General features: G+C 32.4%; 1 protein-coding gene across 2 annotated transcripts in view; it reads right to left on the bottom strand.

Annotated features, from left to right (window-relative positions):
• SHOC1 (shortage in chiasmata 1) overlaps positions 1–6,020 on the bottom strand; it is a 260,024-nt gene extending 254,004 nt beyond the window's left edge. The window contains exon 1 of one of the 2 annotated variants that reach the window (XM_089825673.1): positions 5,367–6,020. In XM_089825673.1, coding sequence (XP_089681799.1) covers positions 5,367–5,930 — 564 coding nt within the window. In that variant the 5' untranslated portion in view covers positions 5,931–6,020. The remainder of the gene's footprint in view (positions 1–5,366) is intronic. The other variant, XM_089825672.1, reaches the window with a different exon arrangement.
• Between the last annotated feature and the right edge of the window lie 6,302 nt (positions 6,021–12,322).

Below are 12,322 nucleotides of genomic sequence, written 5' to 3'. Positions count from 1 at the left end.
CGTAAAGAGAATTTCTAGTGAAGGTTTCAAGGTGTTGTTCTTGTTCACCATGCAATGAACTCTCCTATAGATGCAATTTCATCTTTATTGGAAAATGAGAGCTGAGAAAATAAAACATCAAAATCTTTGATTAGCATGAAACACATCAAAAGTCTCTTGCACATACAATTCCAATTTATGATTGAACCAGCTAAAAGATTATGGAAGCAATCTAAAACATCACTCACCAAAATCTCTACAAATAAACAAACTACAAAATCTTCATGTGCAACCTCCAACATACTACATGCTATGGCAAATAGTGAAATATGTTCATTCAAATGTTAGTTGTCATCACTGAAGAACATGGAAAGCCTTGTTCAAGATTTTTGAGGACAATGATGTGTTGTGAGCCAATGGATCAATATTATCAATGCCAATTCAATTTAGGGGCACTTTTGTTGTTGTTGCGGTCACCCATTTTCTGAATTGGCTCCAAGATAAAGGTTGGACCTACATTGACTAGTTTTGCTAAAAGTTGATACTCTCTATCTTACCAAGTTAGCAAATAAGTGTATCTGTGAGACATCAGAAATTCGTAATAAGGATCAATCTCGCCTTTTTTAGATCATGACCTTTCATAAAACCCATCTACCATTGTTATTCAACTTTAAACTATTAGGCCAAGGTGGAAGTGGTCTTCTTTCTGCAATGTCTAGCTTTCATTCTTCTATTTCTAAAACTATAATAGTTTCTCACCAATGTGAAATTTTTTCACTAAACTAAAAAACAAGATACCTTCTACTATCCAGAATATGCTATTGATCTTGATTGATCCAATTCAGATTCATAGTAGTGCAAGCGTGTTTCTACCCTGAATGGTCATTTGTTTTTAAGATGGACAACTAACTTTTCTTGTGCACCATGGTTGGCGAAAAAAGTGTAATGTCCCCTGCTGGGACTTTACTTAAATATTTCTCTATTAAGCTTCTTGCAAACTTATTTCATATATTCTGTATATATTTTCATAATATTATACTTTTATGTCACTATTTCAAATTGGTGTGTCATAAATAATATTGGTTATATTATAATATTTAAATAATATAACTACTCTATATTTTGAATATATTTTAGTTGTCATATAGAATTTATTTATAATTATATTGGATCGTTGCATCATTATAAAATTATATATATTTTATAATACATTATAATATTATAGAATTTCCTTATATTTATTTGTCATTATAAAATATCATATTATAATTGTATCATTAATTATATTATTGTTGTTTGTAATATAGTTTGTAGTTCGAAGGGGATATCACAAAATGTTAACTGCATTTTAATTTATTGTTAACAAGACAATGCAAAACATAACAACTTTCTAAATATTAACCTCTCTTCAAATTAAAAGAGTGCACAAAAATAAAAATTAAAAACTATTACTTTGCGGTGTCATAAATTATGTCCCTGTACAATTTCATACTCTATTTGGGCCCCTACTTTAGGATGCATTCACCTTGATCATTTTAAGCATATTTGGGCCCTATCCTACCCTATAATTGTTAAACTTGCAACTTAATTGTCATCATATGCTATTTTTGAGACTAATAATTGTTAAACTTGGAACTTGATTGTCATCATATAATTAGGAAATTAGATGGTTTCTATTCATTGTCTCTTCCGTCTTTTTAAATGGTCACTCTTTTTGTAATGTTTCAATAAACTCATTTTGTTCGTTATGGAAACTCTCTCTCTCTTCAGAATGTTTCTATTTCTCTCTTTGTTCGGTACAGAAACATTCTTATGTGTATACTTGTATATATAGATCATTTATGATCTTTGTTTAATAACACATTCATTATTTTACCATAATATGGTATCAAAGAAAATTCCTTGTCTCTTAAAAAAATTGATTTCTTTTTTGAAATTATTAGTTCAAAATTTTTGAAATATTTGCCTGAGTGTGTTCAAAATTTGCATCTTTTTTCCCTCCAAACCTGACAAAGGATTTGGCATCCAAATTTTTTTTTGCAATTTTCTTTGTGCATGGATGAAAATCTGCCATTTTTTTCAAATCCACCCTCTGTTCAAGAACTCTACATAAATTTTCAAGTTTTTTTAATCCGACTAAGGTTTTTTTGAAAACCCTTGATTCCTATGTCGGATTAACAATTTTTTTGCATAGTCCTAGTGCATTTTTGCAAATCTCATCTTGGGTTAGTCTCGCTTTTTTCTAGGTGCATTGTTTTTTGTGCCTAGACTTTCAAGTCGGCAAAATCAAAATCTGACAGCATATTCTATCTAGGTATTTTGATCTCTTTTCTGGGTGTCTTCTAATTTTTTGGGTCTTCCACCAATCTGCCTTGAAGTTTGTGTTAGCTCAGTTTTTTCACTCTAAGTGATTCAACAGAAAGAACTACAATACTTGGAAGCAAAGAATGATGACGATCTCAGCCATCTGCTCAGCCTCAAAATTGCTCCAAGAAGCAAATCCGGTGCAACTATTGCCACAAATTTGATCATGTGATCCAAGAATGGAGGACTCGCATTGCTTCTGACCAGCGGAAGTAGAGAGGGTCCCAGCCACAGGCCAACATTGCAAAACATGCAGATCTCTCTAATCAACCCAAGGCTGCCTAATACGCTTTTTTGAGAACATGCAAATTTCTGATTTTTGAAGATAGATTGACCATTATGGGAGGGTATTATGATATTAGATAGTTTCTATTTACTCTCTCTACCATCTTTTTCTAATGGTCACTCTTTTTGCAATGTTTTCATAAACTCCTTTTGTTCATTATGGAGACTTTCTCTTTCTCTCTTCAAAATGTTTCTATTTCTCTCTTCAAAATGTTTCTATTTCTCTCTCTTCGTTCGTTATAGAGACATTCTTGTGTATACTTGTATATATAGATCATTTATGATCTTTGTTTAATAACAAATTCATTATTTTACCATAATACATATGCTATTTTGAGATTATATCCTATATTTTGGATCCCAAACACTTCCAGCCCCTACTCAATCTCTTTCTAAGTGGGCTATAGTACCCTCTAAAGAGGACCTAAATAATAACATGTGTGAGTGTCGACCTTCACCATTCATGATACAGTCCCTATCTTTCCAATTGACTGTTGGTTGTTGGCCTATATTTTAAAATACCTTGTGAAAGCTTATCTTTTGTCATTCATAAGGTCTAAGATGTTCTAACCAATTCCGCATGGTCAAGAAAGCACTTCAGATCTGAGTTATCAGCATGTTGAGAGTAGACTACAAGTTTCAAAATTCAAGTATGATTTCATGTCTGTTATGTTTTATTATCATGTTATTGCATTAAGATTTGTAGGACTTCCATAAAGAGCCTTGCATCACGACCTTTATCTAAAACTTCATTAGAGCATTTCAATCCTAAGACATGATCATTTCATTTCACCATTTCCGTTATTGATTAGCCTCTGTCCTTCTAAGAATAAGCTCTCTTTTTTTATCAATCATAATAGTTCTGTAAGTGGGAGGCTTTAATTTAAGAAAGACCCTATAAAACACCACCATTCTCCCCAATTTTTGTGTGTGGGTTCAGATCCAACAGTAGAGTGTGTTATAAAAGCACAATGCGAACAATGGTAGCTATTCCCACAATGGACGAAAACCCCTATTCTAGGATGCTCAGCGCACATGTTCAAATGTTTTCAGCTGACTCTTGGAATGACACCCCTACAAGGCCTAATTGTGAATCTGCACCCTTCCTCAATTATACGTATGGTGGCACTATTATCACATGATTCAAAGGTATTGCAAAAACATTGCATCAGAGCTTCACTTCCGTCTCTTTTGTGCGTGTTTATATTTTATGGTATATCTTATCATAAGTCAGATATATATCTTTCAGTTCTAGAGTAAGTTAAGACATAAATTAGAGAGTATTAGACAGTCTTGGGCAAGGTTATAGACCACCTTTGATGCTTAGATATACTCATAATCAATTCTACAGATATGAGTTACCTCGTCGAACTGAGGAATCTGTGAACTTGGATCATTCTCTCGTGATTATCTCACTTATCATTTAATCAAAATCTCTTTTAAAATAATATAAATAGTTATTGGTGTGTACCAAACAAGATAATCAAGAGAGATTTTATAATGATCTGTTCAACTTTAAGCAGAAGGCTTTCAAACAGTCCTATATTACATTCATTTACCTCTTTTTCAATTAGGCAGATGTATTTACATTAATATATGGGGAGCATGCAAATCCAGTTACTGAAATTGTTGAAATTTCAGACTCAAGAAACTTTCAGCAAACCAGAAATTGCACACCACTTTTCCATTGAACTACTACATAAACACTTAGGACCCACCCTGAATACGCACCCTGTTGCGTAGATGCATTTAAACTTTAAACAGTGCAAAAGGCCAACAATCAGAAGTGTCCTATCACAGTTCTTCATGGTATTATACAAGGGCGGTATAATTCAATCAGTGTATGTAGACCCGTTGTTCGCAATATGCTCATTATTAGGAGAGGAGTGTACACGATCATGTAATTCTATTCGGATACAGCATGAATGCTGCTGGACGAGAAGCCAGGAGTAACATTCATTTGCATATAAGTTTCTAGACTCTAGTTGTTATACGATGATATATAAAATCTTTCATCTTCTACACCACATCTCAAACGGATGAGCAAATAAGGAAGGTAATTCCATTAACAAGCGGAGTTACAGGCTATCGCAATAGTCGCAGGCATCATGGGAAAAACCATGAAGACCAGAGGTTGTGGTACAGAGTCCACAATAGATCAAAACTCTGATCTGGAGGAGGATACTGTGAACATATTGCCATAGCGCCTATTATTTTCAAAATAAGTAAACTTTTTCTGAGCAAATATCTAGCAAGTACTAATAATATTTATATCTAGTTCTAAGATAAACAATAATATTTCTCTTCTGAAAGCACACTAATGTATCCATTAAAAAATTACCTAAAAGAAAAATGTAGAGCAACTTTTAGAGTATTTTTCTGCAAATCTAATAAGCCACTATCATTTTCTGTTGTTATGTAATAGTCCAAGCATGAAAAGGCATAAAATCACAAGATTTAATGTATGATGAGCATTTCAATCCATGAATTATAAAAGGCTTCTGGAAACAGCTGTATATTCAGTTTCACATCAGCACTGGGTCAAACTCCCTACGCATAACCAGGATAAGAAAGATTACAATTTTGACGGTAGTCAAGGAGCGTGCTCAGAAGCTTTGATGTAAAGCTAATTTCGAATAAGCTTTTTACAATAAATTTTATTGTATTTTCTCGTATTCGGGTTGATTTAGATACGGCTATGGAAGAATAGAGGGGGTTAAGAAGGGAGCTTAGCTAACCTGTAAAAGATCCATCTCAGGAGGCTGCGCTTGAAATATTGAAATATCGTTAGCCTGTGAAAGCTCCATCGTGGGACGCTCCACTTGCAAGGTTGAAAAATGGCTAACCTGTGAAAGCTCCGTCTCCAGATGCTCCACTTGAAAGATTGAAAAATCGCTAACCTGTGAAAGCTCCATCTCGGGAGGCTCCACTTCAAAGACTGTGCAATTCCTAACCTGCCAAAGATGCATCTCGGTAGGCTCTGCTTGAAAGCTTGCATAACCTTTATACATATCTTCCTGTTCATCACATTTTGATCTGCTTTCCTCGTAATTTTGAGGGAGAATGGAGGAGAGGAATTGTGTGTGCGCCCTTGCAAATGAAAGTTTCTCAATAGGCGAATGAGCAGAAACATTAACTACTGAAGACATTTCATCTTCCCTTAACCATCTGGACTGGAAGCTTTCCTCATCCTCACCGTCATCCTCCATTATTTCTTCACCATCGGAAATAAGAAAAAAAGGCGCGCTTGCTGCAGCGCGTGCCTTACTCAAGTGATCAAAATCTCTGAAACGCAAACGCATGCTGGCGAAAGTGTTGTTGCTACTGCAATTGAGTGAAACAATCCTTTCACAGGTCTCGAATTTTGTTTATGGTGGTGTAACGGAAGATTGGCCCCTCCTAAAATTTATACTCCAGCTTCCTCTCACTATCGTGTACTCTCTACTCTACCACCCTCATCTCTCATTTAATTCGATACAATTTTAATTCACTTCATGAATACAAATATCTATTAATTAATTATATGTAATCATTTTTACCTTATTTCAATGTTTGTATAGTTAACATATTTTTTCCTAATTAAATATATTATAAAGGATGATTTATCTTAGTTCAATTCATTTTACTGTGACCCTTTTTTCCTCAGCTCTCAAGTGCAAGTTTTTCCATAATTGATTAGATTTTAAATGTGGTATAAAAAGTGAGTCAATAATTTACTATTCTATTAAGATGTCTAAATTTAAATTTTTTTCCTTATCTATCCAAAAACAATATTAATTTTTTGTTAAAAATAATTTTAGAAGAGAATTTATTCTTTAACATAATTTTATCACAACAGATGCATTTAAGAGGTCACTAACTTTCTTAAATTTCAAAGTTTAAATTTGTAAACTTAATCATACTCAACAAAATAACTGAATTTATTCTTTAAAATTCTTAATCTTAAACAAGTCAAAAAAAAATCAATTTTTTTTACTCTATTAAATAATTATATTTGAATGAAAAATTACAAAAAAACTAAAATCAAATCTTATTTAAAAATCACATATTCAAAGTTCATATTTGTTTCCTTTTAGATTATAATAAAAAAGTTAATAGTTGAATACCTTTTTTAATATAAAGATAATATTGAACAACAATTATGTTCATTTATTATTATTATTTTTCTTTACTTTATGTTAATTAAAATTTCTTTTTCAAATTTTATTCTTATTAATTGTTTTTTATATTATTAATTGTTCTTTTTTTTGTTATTGTACTTGTCGTACGCAAATTATTTAGTTTGCACAATTACTGAATTAGTTCAAAATGTATCTACCAATTAAAATATTTCTAAAGTTTATTTATTCATTTACAAATTTAATATTTCATACAAATTAAATAATTGGGTGAATTATTTTGTGTTACAGGAGCTTTTTTCGGAGGGTCTCCATAAAACAATATTTTCGGTTAGATTCAAGGTTAATGCAAGCAAGTTTTAGTTTCTCTTTCAATATGTTTTGGTTAATGTCACAAAATCAAATACTACAACAAATGTTTGATACTTAATAAATTTAATAACATGATCAATTTTTTTTTACCTTATAAATATTATTTTATGAGTATATATAAATGAAATAGTACAAATGAACTTGTAGTTAATCAATGAGGTAATGTGAATTTACTAATTTTTTACACTATTCTATTTATTCATTTATAATTATATTAATTTATGAGCTATAACTTTTTTCCACTTTTTACAATAAATTATGTAATGTCCCCTTTTTAGCATTCATAGCATGATGTTGTCGTTAGCCTATTTCCCCACGGTCTCGTAGGCTAACCAGGACATTAAATGATTTGGGGGATATTTTCACCAAAAATTGAAGTATCTCCAAAACTCCAACAATCAACATCATTTTAAAGTCTTCAAAATTATGCACCCAACGCAATTCGAACGAGCAAAAACGGAGTTCATACGCTCGAGATATGGCCAGTCAAAGTTGGGTCAAACCTTGGGCAAAGGTCATTAAAAAGGTGGAATTTCAAACTCTTCAAAATTGGTCAAAGTTGGCGCCAAAATGAGGGTCTCATCAAGAGCTTTTCGGAAACGTTTGTTTCGTCGAAATTGGACTCCGTATGCAAAAGTTATGTGCATTCAAAGGTGGTTGACCAAAAAGATTATGATGATGACATGGCAGATTATAGAGGTGACACGTGTCACCAATGTGGCATAAATTAATTTAAAAAATTAGGTGCCACACGTATGGCAGGAAGCCATGTGGCACCTTCGGGCTTGTTGGAAGTATGTCTACGTGGCGGCATTTTAATTCCAACATTGAGCAATGGGGATTGACCCCATGACCACCGGGTGTAACGCCCACCGGCTGTCTTCAAACATATACTGCGCCACGTTATTGATAAACTTTCACCGACCCTAGTCCGGTGTAAAGGGCGATGCGGTGGTTGGAACCACCGACCACCCCTTTTCTTACGTGTTTGCAAAACCTTTCCTTGCCACGGCGCCACATGAGTGGCATGTGATGTTTTTAGCATAGACTCTATTTGAACTTTATCCAAGCCTGATTTCCCCTTGCCTAAATAAGGGCAATTATTAAAATAAGGACAAATTATAAAATGGAAATGAGTCCCATTCTGAGTGGGGACTGTTGTAAGAGTCTAAATATATTTTGCCCTATTATTAGACATTGTTGGGTATAAAAAGAGGGGTTAGGGGCCTTTTGAAAAAAAAAAAAGAGGAAGGGAGAAATTATACAAATGGTGAGAGAGTTTTTATGTATTTGGAGACTTAGTGATTTTTCCTGCACATAGAGGAATTTTGTTGCATGTGTTTGAAGGGAATGGTCACAAATTATTTGTATTGATTTGTTGGAGTTAACCGAATCGGTCCCCCTATTGGAGCTGGACTCGGAGACATAGTCCTTCCTGGATGAACTCCGAAATCAAATGTGTTGTGTTTCTATCTCTCTTTCTATCATCTCATCTTGTGTTTCCTTATTTGTAATTACGTTAATTTTGCTTTATTAAAGCTTTAAAAATTAACTTTATGTAATTGGTTAGCATTCTCTGTAATAGTCCTAGATCCTAGAAATTAGATCATTAAAGGGGCTTAGAGGTCTATATAGTTTCAGTTGCAGGTCTTTCTGAGGGGTTTTGAGGCAACTTTGGGCGTACTTACTATTTATAGTAAGTCATCTTGAACATGGGCGGACATCCAGTGGCAACGGTATGTCGATGGTAATTGTTTAAAATCGACAAGAAGACTTGTTTATCATTGACAAGATTTGTTATGCATTGATAAAGCTATTTTATAAAGTTAAATCTAAATATTTAACTTTATTAATGCATAGACTATAGTTTGTGGGAAATATTTAAATTAAAAGTCCCCTTTATTTTATAACACATTGGAGACATAAGTTACATAAAGGGAGTTATGTTTTATCCCACATTGAGAAAACAAAGGATGGAGCTCTTGTGAGAACACTATAAAAGAAATGGAAGAGCTTCTTTTATGCATGCTTGGAAATATCAAAAAAATTGAGAAATTTGTTGGAGATTATGTCTCAATAGTTTGGAGGACGAAATCCCTTCAAGCTGAAAATCTTGACGCCATTGAAAGATATGGTCTTGAGATTCAAAAGGGTAGCAGTTTGAAAAAAACAGATACGAAAAAGCAGTCTGAAAAAGCGGAACCGAAAAAGCAGGCTGAAAAATCAATCCGAAAAAAGCGAAACCAAAAAAGCAGGCCGAAAAAGTGGAACCAAAAAAGTAGGCTAAAAAAGTAGGTACGAAAAAGCAGGCCGAAAAAGCTATTCAAAAAAAGCAAAGTAGAAGGGGCAACATAGAAGAAAATTATTACAGCCATCTACAACCAGGTTCTTTTGTTAGTATTGTTTTTTAGGGTGTTATAAGCTTTCAGCTGTAAGTGTGCATTATACCAACATTATCATTTTGAAATCCATGTAAATGCCAAAGTCTTGGCCATATTTCATGAGCATTGTAATTTTCATTGCAATTAAGAAGATAATAGTTGCTGGTGTCATTTAAGCAATTTAATATCATTATTTATCAGCTAGTTAGTTTGCATACCAACTGTTTGTAAAAATGCCAGTTGGTTGTAGGTGTTCATTTCTTATGCTTAGATCATATATATGCATTGAATATTGTCAAAATTAGTAGCACACTCATGTTAGGTCATTGTGTAGTCCATTGTAGTCTTCTAGCACAAGATTCTCATTGATGCAAATTGAAAAAAAAGTCATTTGGAGCTAGCTGAAATACTATATCAGTCATACATCCCTTGCATGTGAATTGTTTGATGAAATTCCTTGAGCTTTCATCAGTTTTTTTTTAGGGCAAATTTGAGGAGGGTTATTACAGTGCTATCAGAGCTTGTCTACGAAATGTCAAACAACTAAAGTATAAAGAATTTTGGTGTTTGAAGGAGTTATAACCTGTTGGGGTCATTACAGTGGTATCAGAGCTTGCTTTCAAAGTGTTTGACAAAATTTCAAACAACTGAAGTATAAAGATTTTTGGTGTTTGAAGAAGTTATAACCTATTGGGGTTATTACAAATTAATAGATAATTGGTCTATTCACTATAACTATAACTATAGCTACAACTATAACTGTAACTATCATAACTATAAGGGCAAGTACATGCCACTTGTTTAGTTACTATTGTTTATGTTATAGGTAAGTTACTTTCTCGCTTGAAGGCAAATATAAATTTACTTTTTCTATATATTAAATTTGTTTTCAAAATTTAAGTTTTATAGTTGAAATCAATATTTTAGAAATTAAATTGTAAATTTCATGTAGGTGGTGAATTTTGTATTCTGTTTCAAAATTTATTCGATTTAAGATATAATTCATTTCGATTTAGAAGTAAAATGTTACTCTTTGGAATTTTATATTTTTCTTCTTTCTAATTTGTATATATTTAATAAGGTTTTTTTAGTTGCTTCAAAAATGGGCTATAAATGAGATTTTAAATTCTTATTGTTCAAATTTAATTTCATTATTTATGAAGTGATATGTTGTCATCCAAAGTGTTACCACAAAGAGAACCCAGCTATAAATATCTTTACAATTGTTAGTTTTATAGTTTTGTAATTAAATCAAGGTTAATGTTGAATTATTAGAGTTTCCAACAATTCCCAACATAAATGTGTTATTTGCTATCAATTTAAAGACATTTATTTTCATGAAATAAAAAGGTTAGGCTAAGGCTTTTTTTTTTAAATGAGAATTTTATGATGTGAGTTATAGCTATATGTGTGGAATGTGGCCTCTGCTTAACACACACACTTCAACACGGTCTTTATATGCGAATTCATCCTGGAATGAAATGAGATTGTTCACCCAAGAGGAGTCCTGCAAGATGACCTATTGCCTTCTATCTAGGTGGATTTTTCCTACTTATGCTCTCAGATTTGAGGTAGAGACAATCAAACCATGCTAGAATGAAGGATTTTAGAATGCAATTGAATCTAAATGATGTGCAATTACTTCTATATGAAAGATGCAAGTTATCTAATAACATATAAAAAAAAGTAAGCTATATGTGTGCATATTAAAAACTATATGATATTAAATCTAAGCAACAAAAAGCTATAATGATAGTAAGCAAATGAGTACATAATCCAAGAGAGATTCAATAGCAATTCAATTCAACCTCTTTAATGAAGAATTATGAGCCTCTTAAATAGAATTCCTGGAATCCATCAACAGGTGAGATCAACTCGGATCGATGGTCAGGATTGAAGCAAAGATTCAGTTAAGATGGAAACTTCCTTGTGCAAGTGAAGTGAATTATTTTTTATCTGAATGTGATGAGCAATTAATTGAACTTGTCATGGGTGTGAGATCAAGTTAACTAGATAGATTCCAATTCGAGAGATAGTTCACTCAGAGTTTCCATTTAGAAGGGAAGAGTAGAATTATGAAATATATTTAATTTAATAAGATGAGATATGATCTCATAAATACCTTTTCTAATTAGTTAAATAATTTCATTCAATTAATTAGAATAGGCATATTTATTAAATTAAATAAATTTAATTCCTTAGTACATTAGCCTTAAGTGATAATTTAATTTAATAAAGTATAAATACTTTAGATTAAATTAAATTTAAATCAAATAGGTTCAATGTGACTAATATGAGTAAATACTATAGGAATTAAATAATAAGTATGATGAACATAGGTTAGGGTTTTCTGCATCTGACAATTAAGTCAAGTAGTGAATGTCAAAACAAGAAGTGCCTAATGACATAGGACTTAGGATTGATTGAAATAGACCAGAATTGGTGATCATGGCAATGAGCCAATTTTGGGGTATTACATTTTGCCCCTCTTTGAATGAATGTGTGAGTAGCACATTCAATTCAAAGAAAATCAGGAAGTAATGATGCGAAGATGAGATTGGTTATGAAGTTGATAATATGAAGACCAACTGATAAGCTTTTAAGGACTATCTCCAGAACAAAGATTAATCCCAAGGAATCCAAGCAGAGCACCTAGATACCAAAATGATAAGCATTTTAAAGGTTTCCATCAAAATGAAGTTTAACCTTTAAGGATCTAGATAGAACATCTAGATACCCAAGATCGATAGCATATAAAAGATTGTCTCCAGAACGGAGCTTAATCTTTAAGGATCCAAACAGAACGTCTAGATACCCAAGATA

The sequence above is a fragment of the Cupressus sempervirens genome, chromosome 4 (genome assembly GCF_028749045.1).
Source record: "Cupressus sempervirens isolate cs-2001-9-10 chromosome 4, ASM2874904v1, whole genome shotgun sequence".
Lineage (NCBI taxonomy): Eukaryota > Viridiplantae > Streptophyta > Pinopsida > Cupressales > Cupressaceae > Cupressus > Cupressus sempervirens.
Note: the sequence above shows the minus strand (reverse complement) of the source record. Positions and strands in the feature narration are given on the sequence as shown.